This window comes from Hypanus sabinus, chromosome 23, assembly GCF_030144855.1.
Source record: "Hypanus sabinus isolate sHypSab1 chromosome 23, sHypSab1.hap1, whole genome shotgun sequence".
In the NCBI taxonomy this organism is placed as follows: Eukaryota; Metazoa; Chordata; class Chondrichthyes; order Myliobatiformes; family Dasyatidae; genus Hypanus; species Hypanus sabinus.
Window position 1 is genome coordinate 13713047 of NC_082728.1, and position 17700 is coordinate 13730746.

The window sequence follows — 17700 nt, forward strand, 5'->3', positions numbered from 1 at the left end:
TGATTGGCGAAAGTGATACAGAGCTGGAGAAGGGAAAGGTTCATGGGACAGGAGGCCTCGGGAGAAAGAAAGAGGGAGGGGAGCACCAGAGGGAGATGGAGAACAGGCAGAGTGATGGGCAGAAAGAGAGAGAAAAACATTGCAAGTGAGGCCTCACCAAAGTGTTGTACAACTGCAGCGTAACATACATCCTAACTTCTACACTCAGCACCCTGACTGATGAAGGCCAGTGCACCAAAAGCGTTCTCCATTGCCCTGTCTACCTACAACACCACTTCCAGGGAACTATGTTCTTGTACTCCTTGTTCCTTCTGTTCTACAACAGTTCCCCAGAGCCTTACTGTTAAGTTTTGTAACTTCAAAACTTTAAACTAAATTCAAAGGAAGACAGGGAAGTCCGAAAATATGGGTGTAACTTTTGTCTTTTACTTTAAGCAAGATGCGCATGTATCATGTGACAACATATGGAATTAATGTATTTTTACATATAACCTGTAATATTTATATGAACAAGAGTACTTAATCAAACAATATATATATATATATACAAGATTACTCAAATATTATTTAAATATTAAATGCACAACACCTACCTTCAATTGTGAAAGTCCTGCTGTTATGTTTTGTAACTTCAAAACATTAAACTAATTCAAAGGAAGATACAAGAGTCCAAAATGCAGGTCTGACTTTGAGTTTACTTTAAGCGAGACATACACGTATCAGGTGGTAGTATACAATTTACATATTTAAACATATAACCTGTAATTAATTATTTAAATGACCAAGAGCGCTTAAGCAATCAATATAAGAGTTGTTATTCCTCTCCCAGCCTTTTGGCGCAGCAGGCGGCAATCTTGTCTGTTTTTTTTTACTGAGGCCCAGTTGACGCTCAACCCATCAAGGATGGAAAGTGTGCAAGGGAAGGAGCCGGCCAGGTTCGAACCCAGGACCACTCGCCTGGAAATCTGGTGCAGATGCCGCTATACCATCAGCCGGCTTAAATATTATCAAAATTTTCCCAGTATGAATCAAATTGTTACAGCTTAACTACATAATGCCTCATAGGCCTGATTTTATTCTCACAAATCAATGAATATGTTGTAAAAAAAATCACTCCCTACTTGTATATAGTTTTTTCCCTTTTGCTTGTTTTTTCTTTCTGCTCTTTTCTATAAGTGTAAACCTCAGATAAATACTTTGTGGAGATTTATGATACATATGATTATAGGATATATATGTACAATGTCTGAAATACATTTTATGGAAATGTTTGATGATGAACTTCAATACAATATAAATTACAAAAAAAATATCAAAACATTGAATACACCACAGGTACCTTCATTCATCTTCCCAAAATGTAACACCTCACACCTAGCTGAATGAAAATCCATTTGCCATTTTTGGGCTTACTTACTCAGTTGACCAAGTTCCCTTTGTAAATCCGGATAGCCTTCTTTACTGTCAGCATCACTGCCTGCTGTAGTGTAATTGCAAATTTACTAACCCTGTCTTGCGTATTTTCACTGCGGTCACTTTCTGATGGAAACAATATAGAAACGTGTTTGATATCTCCACAGGTGCATTGCTTGTCAGTGGAATTTACGACCTCCGTCCAATTGTCCATACGTATGTCAACGATCCTCTTCAGATGACTGAGTACGTGTGTTGGATGATCACTGCCAATTACGTTGATTATATCAACAGAATCAGGTTTAATATCACTGGCGTATATTGTGGAGTTCTGTGATACATAATGGAATATTGTGGCATATACTGCTGAGTTCCTCCAGCATTTTGTGTGTGCTTGGATTTCCAGTATCTGCAGATTTCCTCTTGTTTGTTAATATCACTGGCGTATGTTGTGAAATTTGTTGTTCTGTGGCAGCAGTACAGTGCAATACATTCTAAAATAACAAAGAATTACAATAAAATATATTTTAATATTAAATTAAATAAGTGGCGCAAAACGAGAGCAATATTTGAAAAAATAGTGAGTTAGTGCTCATGGATACATTGTCCATTCAGAAATCAGATCATGAAAGGGAAGAAACTCTTCTGAATTACTCCTAACCACTGTGCTAATATATTATTCTTTGAAGTGAACAGACCAATGGTAATATGAGCCATTTCTCTTTCTATGAAATGCGTCGAGCATTCTAAATGATAGTATTTTCATTTGTGTTTTGAATGTCATAGAAAGGGAAATGTCAGATGTCATAGATTTCAAATTTAGCTGGTTATAAGTGACAAGTTCATTTTTCCAATATTCCTGGTTGAAGTTCTTGTGATTATTATTTTAATAAAAGTCTTTGCTGGCAGATTAGGGTTTGATGGATCAATGATTTTTTTAAAAATCACAGGGATGATGCTGTCCGAAACAGCCCAATGGAGTTTGTGAATACCATGAAAGGATTGGACAGGAGCTCGGAGATTGTTGTTGCAGTAGCTCAGAATGATTCAAATGAATTTAGGAAACAATCTCAGGAATATTACCAGGTACATCTGCTTTCATTTAAAATTTGTATCTTTATAATCTGCTTCTCTTCAACAGCCCTATTTTTTCAACTACTATCAGGTGTCTGTGCAAATTTTGAAAAACCAAACTCAAAGTAGATTTATTATCAAAGTGTGCATTGTATACATCACCATGTACTCGCTTGAGATTCTTTTTCTTGGAGGCATTTACAGGAAAGTAAATACAGTAGAATTTATGAAAATCTATACATAAAGACTGACAAACAACTGATGTGCAGCAGAAGACCAATTGTACAAAAGGAAGTTTAAAAAATACTGAGAACAAATTGTACAGTCCTTGGAAGTGAGCCCATTGCAGGAGTTCCCAAGCATTTTTATGCCCTGGACCCCTACCATGAACTGAGGGTCCTTGGACCCCAGGTTTAGAATCCCTGTTCTATGGTTGTGGAATCAGTTCAGAGCTGAGATGAGTGACGTTTCCCTCACTGATTCAGGAGCCTGATGGTTGTAGGGTAATAGTAGTGCAAACTCTTGAGTCGAGTATGATGTTCTCCAAAGGGGTTGTCTATTCGTGAGTTGCTTGCGGCTGATCTGGGATGCACACGACTATAAGTGTTAGGATGGATTCTCTTAATAGAGAATGCCCGTGTGAGACCTTGTTTAACCTGGGGAGACTGATACACAGGCAACCACCAAGCGGTCCTTGACAGATCTGGGTCAGGGTCCGGTGGCATAGAATCCAAGATGACCGGCGACCCTTCACTGCTGCAGCCTTCCTCCACCCTCATTGCCGTTGTGATCATCATCTTCCGCCAGCTCCTCTGTTGCGATCTTGGTTGGATTGCACTTTGTCTGGACTCCCCCCCCCACCCCCCCTTGACCTTACCACCATGAGCTAAGTACTTAATAGCTAAACACCAGAGTGCATTGTTCTTGGGATCTCAGAAACTCACAAGCCTCCCCCAACACAATAAGGTTCAAAGTTCAAGGTAAATTTTTATTATCAGAGTACATATATGTCACCACATACAATCCTGAGATTTATTTTTCTGTGGGCATACTCAGCAAATCTATAGAATAGTAAGTATAACAGGATCATTGAAAGATCAGTTAGAAGACAATAAACTATGCAAATGCAAAAAAAAGCAATAAATAACGGGAACATAAAATAACAAGATAAAGAATCCTTAAAGTGGGATCATTGGTTGTGGGAACATCTCAATGGATGGGCAAGTGAGTGTAGTTATCCCCTTTCGTACAAGAGCTTGATGGTTGAGGTGTAGTAAATGTTCTTGAACCTGGTGGTGCAAGTCCTCAGGCTCTTGTACCTTCTACCCGAGAAAAGAGCATGGTCTGGGTGGTGAGGTTCTTTGGTGATGGATGCAGCTTTCTTAGAACAGTGTTTCATGTAGATGTGCTCTAAAATTGAGAGGGCTTTACCCGTGATGTACTGGGCTGAGTCCACTACCTTGTCCGTTCAAAGGTGTTGGCGTTTCCATAACAGGCTGTAATGCAGCCAATCAATACACTCTTCACTACACATCTACAGAAGCTGATCATAGTTTTTGATGACACGCCAAATCTCCGCAGACTTCTAAGGAAGTAGAGGTGTTACCATGCTTTCCTCGCGAGTGTATTTACATGTTGGGCCCAGGACATGTCCTCTGAAATAGTAACACCCAGGAATTTAAAGTTGCTAACATTCTCTACCTCTGACCCTCCAGCAAGGACAGGCTCATAGACCTTTGGTTTCCCTCTCCTGAAGTCTACAATCAATTCCTTGGTCTTGCTGACAATGAGTGAGAAGTTGTCGTTATGACACCACTCAGTAAAATTTTCAGTCTCTCCCCTGTGTGTTGATTCATGACTGCCTTTCGTTTGGCCCACAACACTGGTGTCATCAGCAAGCCCGAATATGGTGTTGGAGCTGTACTTAGCCACACAGTCATTGGTGTAAAGGAGTAGAGCAGGGGGCTAAGCATGCAGCCGTGTGGTGCGCCCGTGCTGATGCAGATGGTGCAGGAGATGTTGTTGATGATCCTTGGAGAAATGTAGTGTATTACTGTTATTGAACTTGGTGGTGTGGTAACTAAGGCTCCTGTATATCCTGCCTAATGGCAGCAGTGTGAAGAGAGCATGGCCTGGATGGGTTCTGGATGGATGTCACTTTGTTGTGGAATGCGCTGTAAGGTTTCACTGCTAATGTAATGGTTTCTCTGTAGCAGCAACGTTTGGGTTATAACTAGAGATAACAGGGTTTTGGATTGTGGGGCTATCCAACGAGAGGGATGTTGGTCTTTCTTGTGGGTCTGGGAGCAAGGATTTTGCAGTCTTTTACTGGGGAAAGATGAGGAGGGAAGACGCGAATGGAGAGAGTTGGTAGACCGCTGGATGAGTGGACTTGGAGTGAGGGTCTGAGGGTTGGCTACAGTCGGAGGAGGTCGAGGGAAAACCAGTGGACTGAACCATGAGCTCCAATGTTGCACAGTAGAGTGTTTCATGAGAACGGGCCCTTTTTTCTGTTTCTTTACTAACCGTACAGGCAAATTAACAATTATAAAGCTCAATCATTTAATTGCATCTTGTGTACTGTTTGTTACTAGGTAGTACTGATTTGTAACGGGGACACATTGCACAGCATCCACCCAAACAAGATTTCTTAAGTTTGGCCGGGCTGGGGGCTGCCTTCCCCTAGATTAAGCCGCTAGCCGAACTGAGAGTTATACTTGTGGCAGTGCTCATTTTAGCTGTGCTCAAGGATATTCAAGAACTGAAAATGGAATAAATTATCCAGTGACCTTTCATGGCAGACACTTGAAATAATGCTTTTGGTCAAAGTTAATAGGGTTTTGGGTTTCTATCAGGACTTTGAATGTAAATTTTTATTAGGTACACCTGCTTGTTAATGTAAATATCTTATCAGCAAATCAATGCATAAAAGCATGCAGACATGGTCAAGAGGTTCAGTTATTGTTCAGGCCAAAACATCAGAATGGGGAAGAAATGTGATCTAAGTGACTTTGCCTGTGGTATGATTGTTGGTGCCAGATGGGGTGGTTTGAGCATCTCAGAAACGGCTGATCTTCTGGGATTTTCAAGCACACCAGTCTCTAGAGTTTACAGAGAATGGCGCGAAGAACAAAATACATCCAGTGAGCAGCTGTTCCATGTTCAAAAACATCCTGTAAATGGGAGAGATCAGAGAAGAATGGCCAAGACTGATTCAAGCTGACAGCAAGATGGCAGGAACTCAAATAACCATGCATTATAACAGTGGTGTGCAGAAGAATATCTCCAAATGCACAACACACGGGATCCATTGATGAACCACAGAAACTGAAGACCACAACGGTTTCCACTCCTGTACGTATTAAAGTGACCACAAAGTGTAAAATCCTTTCTTTAGAATATAGTGTGCCACAAATCCTGAGTTTAATGGAAGCCTCACAACTTTTGCATATGATGATTGAGTGTTAAGATAATCCGGTAGATATTTTGTTGGTAAGCATTATAGAATTATTTCTGGTGTTCATCAAGACTCTGTGTTGACTAATAGAACACAGCAAGATTTTGCGACAGGTAAATGGCCAGATAACCTTTATTCAGCAATTTTCTATTGAATATTGACCCTCCCCCCCAGTGCAATGTGACAACCATCATTCTCAAAGGTTTTGCGTCACTCTGAAAGTAGCCACTTCCCAAGTATGAGTCACCGTTGCACCCGCTGAAGTGACTCCACATGAGAAGTAAAGGAGTCACCATTAAATGTTGCCTGACTTGCTGCGTTTCTCCCGCATCACTTCACTTCATTTGGCTTTGTTCCAGATTTCTAGTGTTGATAGGCCTTTCTCTGGTCAAACAAAGAAAATCATTTTTTAGATCACTCTAACCTTAATAAAAGAATTGAGTAATTTTGCAGAGATATAAGGCCAATTGGTTCATAATTCCTTCGTTTCTGTCTGTTCTAGACATTAGCTGGCTTCAGTTTCCTTGTCACATCCTCTCTCTCTCCCCTCCGCTCTATTTCTCCCTCCTGCTCTCACAAATTCTCCCCCCTCCTCCTCTCACTGTCTCTCTCTGTCTGTCTCTGCAAGTCTCCCTCTTTCTTTCTCTCTATCTCTGTCAATCTGCCCATCTATCACCCTATCTCCAGCAATTTCCATTTCCAGCAATTTTGGTTTTATTTCATATTTCCAATATTTTTCTTTTACAAATATTATTTGCTTGAAGCCACTCCCCAGTGCAAGCTTGATTGCCTCGCAAAAGGGTGAACTATTTATTATTTTGATCTACAGAAACTGTGCTAATACTTTCATGCTTCTATTGGCTGCACTATAATCCAAAAGCAATTTAAAATCAATGGAAGATAATTCTGAAAAACAGTCAATTTAAATTACTTTGCTGGAGACCCAAGTGGATTCTCTCTTCACGTTCCCCCAACATTGAGCACTATAATGATGTTAAAAATTGGCTCCTTTACCTTTCCCTTACAATACTTAATATTTCTGCAAAGCAATTTTTCTCTTAACATAGAAAACTGCACCATAATTTAAACCAGTGCAGACAAAGAATAGCTGCAAGATTTCACATTAATGGAGCAATTTCATTCTAGTGGTTTAGCACAGGAAAACTGGGCAAAAAATCATTCTGATTAATTTAAAGATATTTTGTTTATTTATTTTATTTTGTGAGATGCAGCACATCTCAGCCCTTTGAACCACACCAACCAGCAATCACCTGATTTGACCCTAGCTTAATCAAGGGACAATTTACAATAACCAATTAACTTAGCAACCGGTATGTCTTTGGAATGTAGGAGCACCCGGAGGAAACTCACGTAGTCATGGGGAGAAGGTACAAACTTCTTACAGACACTGGAGTTGAACCCAGCTGTAAAGTACCGTGCTAACCACTATGCTACTAAGCAGCTTCAAAGCGAAATGCGGACCATATGGAGCACCTTGTAATAACTCATCCAGCTATTAAATCAGAAGGAAAGTAGGGTAGAATTATGTGCACTGATATAAATAATGGTGTTAGTGAACTTAACTACTTCTGAGTCTAATTCCATGGGTCACAAGTATCTACTATATTGACTTGGGGAATGATCTTAATTCCTCATTTAAAGCCAGAGGGAAGATTGGAGATCAGGGGGAAGATACGGGATAGAGATAAGAGATTGGAGATGATACAGGTGGATGAATCAAGGAAAAAATGGTGGGAAGTGGAATGTGTGACAGGATGACTTGTGACCCATGGAATTACAGAGGATAGGATTGCTATTATTTTTTTTCAATCTTGATCAGAGATAAGGGTCATTTCTTAAGATAGAATGATGGAATCCTTGCTGCTGGACTCCCTCAGTGACCTCGTGCAGACACTTTAAGAAAAGCAGAAGCAGGTTTTAATGGTCTGGGTAAAATACAATAAACTGGGTGAAATACTGTAAAGGTGACAAAGGTTGTGCATTACTATGCATGTCTAGTAAACTCCCTATTTATACATGGTTATAAGAGCAGTGGGCTGTGACACAATTTCCTGCACCGTGCTATGTGCGTAGAAAGTACGATTAGGTTTTTTATAAAATTTCATCATGCAGCACGTATCATAAATCTGCCACAAAATAGAATTGCTGGGGAGATATCTTAAAAAGCTATCGGGGCGAAGAAACTAATAGCTTTCATAAAGACTGCTGGCCTGAACATTAGCAAGAGAAAACAATATATCAGTGTAGAAGTCCCCTGGGTCAGTGACCCATCTCTAACCTCAAACTTCTGTCAACAACTGGCAATAAATTCTGTACTCCAATCACCAGACAGAGGCCACAGGGATCTCAAGAGGCACTGTGCCCAAAAAGATGGCATTAATTCTACACAGATGCAGTCACAGGCGGCAATCAAGAAATACTCCTGCATCCTGAGGCGTTTCATTCCTGAAAACTGTATCGAGTCCTAGCACGAAAGCAATTATCTTCTATTGTCAGGGAGAGAATCGCCTCAAAACCTCTTGAATATCACACTGAGCAGCCTTTTTTAATAATTAGTAATACACATAAAATGCTGGATGAACTCAGCAGTTCATTGGATGAAGGGTGTCGGCCAGAAATGTTGGCTGTTTATTCCTCTCCTCAGAGGCTGCCTGACCTGCTGAGTTCGTCCGGCATTTTGAGTGTGTTACTCTGAATTTCCAGCATCTGCAGAATCTTTAATCGTTAGTTTGAGAATATGGGGCTGTTTTCAGAAAACTTTCACCAGATTAATGTCATGTAATAACTAAGATTTACTGAGAGGGTTTTAGATAATTATTTTAGACATTATTCAGTGCATTGCTCATTCTTTGCTCCAATGCCAGAGTATTTTCTCAAGTTCAAATTTAAGTTTATTGACATTCCACTATACTCATGTACATAGCTAAATGAACCATCATCCCTCTGTGTGCAAAACACAGTAAATATAGTCACACACAGCTCATATAGCTACAACCCAGCACATACAGTCTCAAAATAATATTAACAGTGTCACTGGGCTTAAATCCTGGACCTCCTTTCATCAGTAGCACGGAAAGGATGTTATAAATTAAAAGAAAGAGTCTTACCAATACCTTTCAAAGGCAATTAAGAAAGTGCATTGCTGTCAATGGATAAAGTATTCTTCAGTAAGTCTATTAAGAGGCTGAGAGAACTCCCATTACACTATCCTTCTAAAGTCTCTAAAGTAGTTTGTATGTGAAAATGTCGCTGATGACTTTATGATGCAGAAGGAAGTACATTTATATGTGATTTGTTTTAAAAAATTGTTCTTTCAGGCTATTAAGGCTGCTGGATTCAATGCATCTTTTCATGATATATCAAACAGGGATCATTTTGATATAATAGAGACACTCGTGGAAGAGAACTACATTCTAACACAGGTACAGATTTTTCAGAGTTTCCTCCTTGCCTTTCCCTTGCTGAACTAAATTGCAATCTCATTTGAGCTGTTTCGCTGGAGGAGGGTCACTGCAGAAGTCATTCAGCTCGTTTAGATCCAGAGAAGACCCAGGAGGCTGACTGACGACAGGCTGTAATCCGGGACAGGTCACATCTTGTGAGGCGAGAAGGAATAGAGTCAGAGAGCACCACGGCACAGAAACAGGCTCTTCGGCTCATTTAACCCTTTCTGTGCTGTTATTCTGCCTAGTCCCATTGACCTGCGCCTGGGCCATAGCTTTCATCCTCCTCCCACCTATGCAATGATCCAAATTTCTCTTAAATGCTGTAATTGACCCTGTATCCACTCATTCCACACTCTCAGAGAAGACGTCTTCCCTCATGTTCCTCCTAAGTATTTTACCTTTCAACCTTAACCTATGATCTCTAGTTCTATTCTCATCCAACCTTAGTGGGAAAAAAAAGCCTGCTTGCATTTCCCCTAGCTATACACTTCATAATTTTGTATACATCTATCTCATTCTCATTCTGCATATTCCAGGGATTAAAGTTTTAACCTATTCAACCTTTCCCTATAACTCAGGTCCTCAAGGCTTGGCAACATCCCTGTAGATTTTTGCTGCACTCTTTCCATTTTATTGATATCTTTCCTGTAGTTAGGTGACCGGAATTGCACACAGTACTCCAAATTAGGCCTCATCAATGTCTTATACAATTTCAGCTTGATAGGAACAGCAGAGTGACAGGAATAAATCAGTGACCATTAAGGAATATTGTCTCTAGAAGGCAGGACCCAACTACTTCTACGTGTTTTTATCAGTTTTCTAGGTTAGAATCTCTTGTGGTTGAACTGGCAGTAACTACTGATCAATGTAGCAAGACATTTCTGTGAAGCACAATCAATCTCAAAAATAAATAATATTTTGCAAAATTTTAAAGTAATATCCTTGATCACTCTGCTGACCAGCCACATGAACTAGACTTCCAAGTGAATCTGCATCTACTTCAGTTGTCATCAAAAACCACACCGTTAAAACTGAAAGTCTTGCCAGTGGCTATCAATGAAGACCTCCATCTTTAGCCATTAACAGAGCTCTACTTAACTTTAAGGGCAAGTAGTTCCTTCTAAAAACAACTGCCTAGCAACCAATCAACTTCCTGCATGGTCCTACTTTTCCAGGAATTACAGACAGTGGCAGGAAGCAAACACACTTTGCTGGTGTTGTAATAGCGTTGGGATAATCACTATGTGTCACCCCATCGCTATCTTATTCTCTAGATAAGAACCTGTAATAGGGTTTAGCTTAAAGGATCATTGAATGTTCAGTGTTGTGATCTTGTAATTTAGGGGGCTTGGATAAGTACTTGTTTGACATAGATGTTTGGTTGAGTGTTTGACTGGTTGTCTTGTAAATGAATAACTAAAGTACATACTTGCAATCAGTGACTTAAGCCCCATTCACTGAATCTGCTTCCCCGTAACATCAGGTACAAACAAATCGTAATCTAATTTTATGTTTGTTTCTTTTAGGTTCTGCTGAAAATGGTGTCTAAAAAATGAACAGTGAACTACAAAACCTGTGGAAGGAACCTTAGGATTCCTAATGAAGCCTTTTAACATTCTGATCTTAGCGCTAACTACTCTAGTCAAATCAGGATCACACAAAATAACTCAGATAATTTGTTTTCAATAGGACAAGTTATAAATATAATGTTTGGCTGTCTAAACTTAAGCCATTGGTGATTAGTGTTATGTTTCCTAACTTCAGAAGCTAATCAAAAGAAACTCACAGGAGCCAGGAAATGTTTTATCTACTTAGATTTTCTCACTTTTCTTAAAACGGGAGGCACTCACCTATGACATGGTGGTGTAATAACGTATGCCATTCACATACTTATCGTGTAACCCATAATGAATTATGTAAAGAATGCTTAATCTGTGTGTACATCTACTGATGCTTCTGGACACATCATTAGTGATGTTCTTGGAATCATCGGGTGTTTCGGGTCTTTCAACATCATACACCTTCCTCCAGGTGACCCAGCCGGGGCTGATCAGACCCCAGCTTGTGTCCAGATGGCCAGCGACACATGACTCCGTGGCTCCCCTCTCTTGAGCCACAGCCACCCTGAGGCCCTCTCTGCCGCGTCGGTGGTACTGCGGATGGCTCTCCTCTTCCTCTCTCCCTCGATGCCCAAATTGCTGTCAGCTCTGGCTAAGGAACGGGCTGCGAATCCCTTACAACCAACTTCTACTGGGAGACACCTCGCTCTCCATCCAGCCTGCTGGCAGTCGCTGACCAGTCCTGCATACTTAGGTAGCTTCCTTTCAAAGGCCTCTTCCAAGTGATCTTCCCATGGGACTTTCAACTGCAGCATCACCACCTGCTTCGTAGACTCAGACACAAGGACAATGTCTGATTGCACGGTGGTGGCTGCGATATGATCGGGGAACCACAGCAATAAACAATATATTTACAATTTACTCAAATATTACTGAAATATTAAATGCAGTACAATTTAGCCCTATGACTTAGACTTTCATCCATACAGATGAGTAACCCTGTCCATGGTTCTTTTGCACGTTGAAACCCTGTAAAAGGAGGAACTATCTTCCAATTAGAGCACATTTTCACCAAAGTGTAATGTGGGGTTAACTACAAAGCAAACAATTCTTGCACTTTTATTACCATAGGAATAATTCTGGATATTCCTAGATCTAGATGTCTGAATAACAAAATGATTGCATATTTTTGGAAATTTATTTTTATTGTAAATATACTGTTAATTAAATATTGCATAACTTTGCGATCTTGCTGCAGTAATGTTCAAGAAATAGTTTGAATCCAATTAATGAAATAAAAAGCTTTGTGGAAAATGTACACTAGTACCATAGAAGCTATGATTATTTGCATAACCAGGTGGCAGATGACTGTACTCGAACCAGGAGCTTCAGTTCAATTCATAGTGACATATTTTGTTGGAAAAGAACTGCTCTGACAACGCAGTGTGATGTTACACCCCCGTGAAACATCAATTTGGTTAGTCATGTTGCTTTAAATGAACATCTTAATGCAGTACGAAAGAAGCCGTGAATACAATCCTTCTCCTTTATGAAGGTTGAAAATACATCCAGCAGTCACTGTATTAGATATCTCCAGGACTGAATATGTCTCCTTTTCTCCTTAATGATGGGCAGAACATACATCCAGTAGCCACTTTTAGGTATCTCCTGGACTGAATAAAGTGATCACTGAATTTATGTTTGTTGTCTTCTGCTGAACAGTGAAATGCCATTTTTATACAGAATTGACTGGCAGTTACAGATTTTAAATCACAAACACAAAACGGTCTACAGATTCTGGAAGTCCAAAGAAACACACGCAAAATGCTGTAGGAACTCAGCAGGTCTGGCAGCATCTGTGGGAAAAGGTGAAGAGTCGACATTTTGGGCTGAGACCCTTCTTCAGGACTGAGAGGGAAGGGGGATGATGCCTGAATCGAACGGTGGGTGGGGGGAGGGGGGAGTGGTATTCACCATTTGGTAACCTTGTGTATATTCAAATTTCTTACTTGCAAGATCAATCAACATTCACAATATGGGTGTTAATAGAAACTACAAGCTAACAACTAAAAATACTCTGAAGTGAGTGAAGTAATTGTCCCTTAGTTGGTGTATGTTCAATGAATCCTTGCATCACATCCTTGCCTTGTCACAGTAAGCTAAATGGCTCTGGTCCCCGGCTGTGCAGAAGGAAGCGATGCTCTTCAAAGAGCTTTCTTCCCTGGTCTGATTACACAATATCCGCTTAACTCTTGCCTTACCATACTTCCACACCGTTAGTGTGTGTACATCTAAATGGTCCATTAACAACATGCCCCATAGCTTCACCACGACAGCAGGTTTATGGGAAACATTTTCTTGACGTGGACATTGATTGCAATCCCGTAATCGGTGTTAATTTATAATCTGGAACCCTTTAACTAACAGAATGGTGGGAGTGCTCTCAAGCTCCTCTTCAGTGAAAGTATGCACTCAGTGGGCACATTATTAGGTACCTCCTAGAGCTAACAAAGTGGCCACTGAGTGTATGTTTGTGGCCTTTTGCTGCTGTGACACATCCACTACAAGGTTCAACAGGTTCTGCATTCAGAGATGCTCTTCTGCCCACTACTGTTGCAACATGTGGTTATCTGAGTTACTGTCACCTTCAGACCATTCTCCCCATTAACAAGGTGTTTTTGCCCACAGAACTGCTGCCCACTTGGTGGTTTTCTGTTTTTTGCACCACTCCCTGTAAGTTCTAGAGACTGCGTGCAAAAAAAAAAGCCCAGGAGCTCAGCAGTTTCTGAGATATTCATAACACCCCGTCTGCCACCATGGTCAAAGTCACTTAGATCACATTTCTTTCCCGTTCTGATGTCCAGTCTGAACAACAACTGAACTTCTTGACCATGTCTGCATGCTTTTATGTGTTGACTTGCTGCCACACGATTGGCTGATTAGATATTTGCGTTAATAAGCGGGTGTACCTAATGATGTGTTTACTGAATATATTTTGCACATTTTGTAGTTCATCATCTAAACCCGAATCCCAGTGGCCCCACCCTTTGACCATTAATCACTAATACCCACATCCACTGGGGATTGTATGGAGTAGAGTTGTAAAGCTGATTGCATCTTGCTCCATTTCTGGTCGCCTACAGTATCAGTAACAAAGATATCATCACAAGGAGTGAATGCCTTTGGTTACGGGGAGAAGCTGCATAGACTGGGGCTGTTTTCCCTGGAGTGTACATGGCGGAAAGGTTCATAGACCACAAAACATACCAGTAGAATTAGGCCATTCAGCCCATCAATTCTGCTCTGCTATTCAATCATGGCTGATTTATTTACCTGCTCAATCGCCTCTTCTCCCCATAACCTTTGACACCCTTACTAATCAACCTCCTCTTTAAAACATACTCAATGACCTGGTTTTTACAGCCATCTGTGGCAATAAATCCCACAGATTCACCACCCCCCAGCTAATCAGGTTCCTGCTTATCTCTGTTCTGAAAGGACCCCCTTGTATTCTGAGGCTGAGCCCTCGGGTCCTAGACCATGTTCGTTACGTGATGACCGCATTCATGCTGCTTCTTACATTCAGCCAGAACTCATATTTCATCACTTTTGCTGCCAATTTTGATTCTGGTCTCCAGTTCAAATGTTTCACCTCTGACTTTTCTCTTTCTATCTGGATCTCTCCATCTCAGGGGACAGACCAGCTATAAATACTATGAGAAATGCACAGACTTCTACAACTATATTGATTATACTTCCCAGCACCTAGCCTCCATTAAGGATTCATTTCTATTCTTCCAGTTCCTACATCTGCATCACATTTGGCCTGATGGTGAGCTATTCCACATAGGACTTCTAACCAATTTTTATTTTCAAGACAGCAGGGTTATAGGTCCCTCCAACAGAATGAGCCCATAAACCTAATTATACCCATGTGACCAAATAACATGGGTCGCTGCCGCTGTAATAGCGTTGCACTAACCGCTACACAGTCATGTCTTCCTCCTTTCTGAACCACGGCTTCTCCTCTACCTTATAACGGGCATGTTCTCTCGCTGTCTTGGACAATAATGATCCCTTACAAAACATGATAAACAAATAATTTCTTCATTATCACTTTGCTACCTGCAGGAGCTTGCTATTTTCAAATTAAAATAGACGAAAGTCACATGGACCACTCAGTCTGCACTGACTCTAAGAGCAGTCTCTTTAGTTCCAACCCCACACCTTCCCCTCAAACACCCATCAACACCTCCTCCCCTCTTCCATGCCTCCACAAATGGTCACGGTTTGGAGGCTGGCTTGCCTCAATGACCCGGAGAGCTGTGTTGGCTGGAGTCAGGGCTTTATGCTTTGTCTCTTGGTAGTGTCACCCATGCCAAGCAGGTCAAAGGGTGGAGGCCAGACTAAGAGTGGTCCACCGGTCCTCTAGGCTTGCGGTTTCAGCTCAGGGCTAACAACCCTGACTGGTAAAACCAAACTGTTTCAGAAACAGCAATGAAGAATCCAACTTCAACTGAGTGAGTCTCTAGCCCGGACTGACAGTCATGTAAACTGAGTTACCAACGTTATGAAGGAAGCCCTGAACACCAGAGATGAAGGACCTTCACTGCTGCCCTAAATGCCAGCGGCGTAATGGACAGTAACATAACCTCTTCCATTCTTCTCCTAGCAATACTTACCCAAGGATTTACACTAGTAATTTACGCTAGTCAGCGAGTCCTCCAGCCAGCACCTCTTTGGGATGTGGAAGGAAATTGGAGAAACCCAGCGAAACGGGTGAAGATGCAAACATGTACTCTTGGCAGTTTTGAGAATCAGAGAGATCGTGGGGACCATGTCCATAGGACACTCAAAGCTGCTGTGCAAGTTGACAGTGTTGTTAAGAAAGTGTATGGTGTGTTGGCATTCATCAACCGTGGAACTGAGTTCAAGAGCCGTGAGGTAAGGTTATAGCTATATAAGACCCCACGGAGTACTGTGTTCAGTTCTGGTCACCTTACTACAGGAAGGATGTGGATACTACAGAGTGTAGGGGAGATTTACAAGGATGTTGCCTGGATTAGAGAGTGTGCCTTATCAGAATAGGTTGAGTGAACTCGGCCTTTTGTCCTTGGGGCGATGGAGGGTGAGAGGTGACCTGATAGAGGTGTATAAGATGATGAGAGGCATTAATCATGTAGATAGTCAGAGGCTTTTTCCCAAGGGGGCATAGTCTTAAGGTGCTTGGAAGTAGGTTCAGAGGGGATGTCAGGGGTAAGTTTTTCATAGAATGGTGAGTGGATGGAAAGCACTGCTGGTGAGGGTGGTGGAGGCGGATATGATACGGTCTTTTAAGAAACGCTTAGGTACATGGAGCTTAGAAAAATAGAGAGCTATGTGGTAGGGTAATTCTAGGCAGTTTCTAGAGTAGGTTACATGGTTGGCACGACATTGTGGGCTGAAGGGCCTGTAGATTTCTCTGTTCTGTGCTGTAGTCAGAGAGCACCAGAGGTCAGGTTTGAATTCCAGTTGCTGAAGCTGAGTAATAGCTGCGACACTGCGTTTTCCTGACATTAATATACCCCAATACTGAATATATGCCAGAAATACGTCACTGTTTGTGACATGCTGAAGGTCTGCAGTGGCTGCCACATTTCTATTTCAATCCGTCCTTCTTTTTTCTGAGACCCCTCTCATGCTCTTGGCTTGAGAGCCAGGTGGATACAGCACACCGGGGGAGCTTCTTTGTGGCCCTGCTACTCAGGTGGGTCATCATGGCCTCAATGGTTTGGTGCAATAGGCCAGTGGGATCGTCCGTCTCTCGGCCCCAGTTGGGTCTGCTTGGTTCCAGTCAAGCCAGGTCAGGTTTATTGCCGTGTGTACAAACATGACGAGGCACAGGTATCACGAATAACTTGTTTGCAGATGCACCACAGGCAGGTGGGTACAAATAATACTCAGAATGTAAATTATTAAGATGAGAAAATCTGCAGACGCTGGAAATCCAGAGCAACACACACACACACACACACACAAAGTGCTGAAGGAACTCAGCAGGTCAGGCAGCATCTAGGAAAAGAGTAAATAGTCAACATTGTTTTCAGGCTGAGGCCCTTCTTCATGACTGGGGGGGAGGTGGGGAAAGAGGCTAGCTGGAAGGCAATGGGTGAAGCCAGGTGAGTGGGAAAGGTCAAGGGCTGGAGAAGGAAGAATCTGATAGGAGAGAGGAGTGGACCACAGGAGAAGGGGGGGCAGGGGTCATCATAGGCAGGGTGGAAAGAAGTAGAAGGTCAAAGTGGGGAATAGAGGAAGGGAGGGTGAGGGGGAATGTTGTTCACCAGAAGGAAATAAAAATCGATATTCATACCATCAAGTTGGAGGGTAAATTATACATAAATTTACATCAATATAAATTGTACATAAATTATACAAGACAGAGAAGTGAGAAAAGAAAAATAGGCTGCGTAAAACAAAACCTTATTGCAAAAAACGAGACAGGTCATTGGTAGCGGCTGAGTTGTTGGTTGCTGAGATAGGGCGGTGCGGCTTGGATCAGAAACCTGAGACTTATAGGAAAGTAGCTGTCCTTGGACCCGGTAGTATGAGAGTCTGGGCTTCTGTACTTCCTTCCTGAAAATAGCAGCGAGAAGGGGACATGTCCCAGATGGCGGGGATCCTCGGTGTCTTCATTGATTGCTCGAGGTGCTGTCAATAGAGCGGAGGGCCATTGATGGACCGTCCACTGCTC

General features: G+C 41.7%; 1 protein-coding gene across 1 annotated transcript in view; it reads left to right on the top strand.

The window, feature by feature from the left end:
- The window catches only part of afmid (arylformamidase), a 42020-nt gene extending 29801 nt beyond the window's left edge, over positions 1-12219 (top strand). Inside the window, exons 9-12 of the mRNA XM_059948412.1 lie at positions 1581-1659; positions 2364-2499; positions 9283-9387; positions 10938-12219. Coding sequence (XP_059804395.1) covers positions 1581-1659; positions 2364-2499; positions 9283-9387; positions 10938-10967 — 350 coding nt within the window. The 3' untranslated portion in view covers positions 10968-12219. The remainder of the gene's footprint in view (positions 1-1580; positions 1660-2363; positions 2500-9282; positions 9388-10937) is intronic.
- The last annotated feature ends 5481 nt before the right edge of the window (positions 12220-17700 follow it).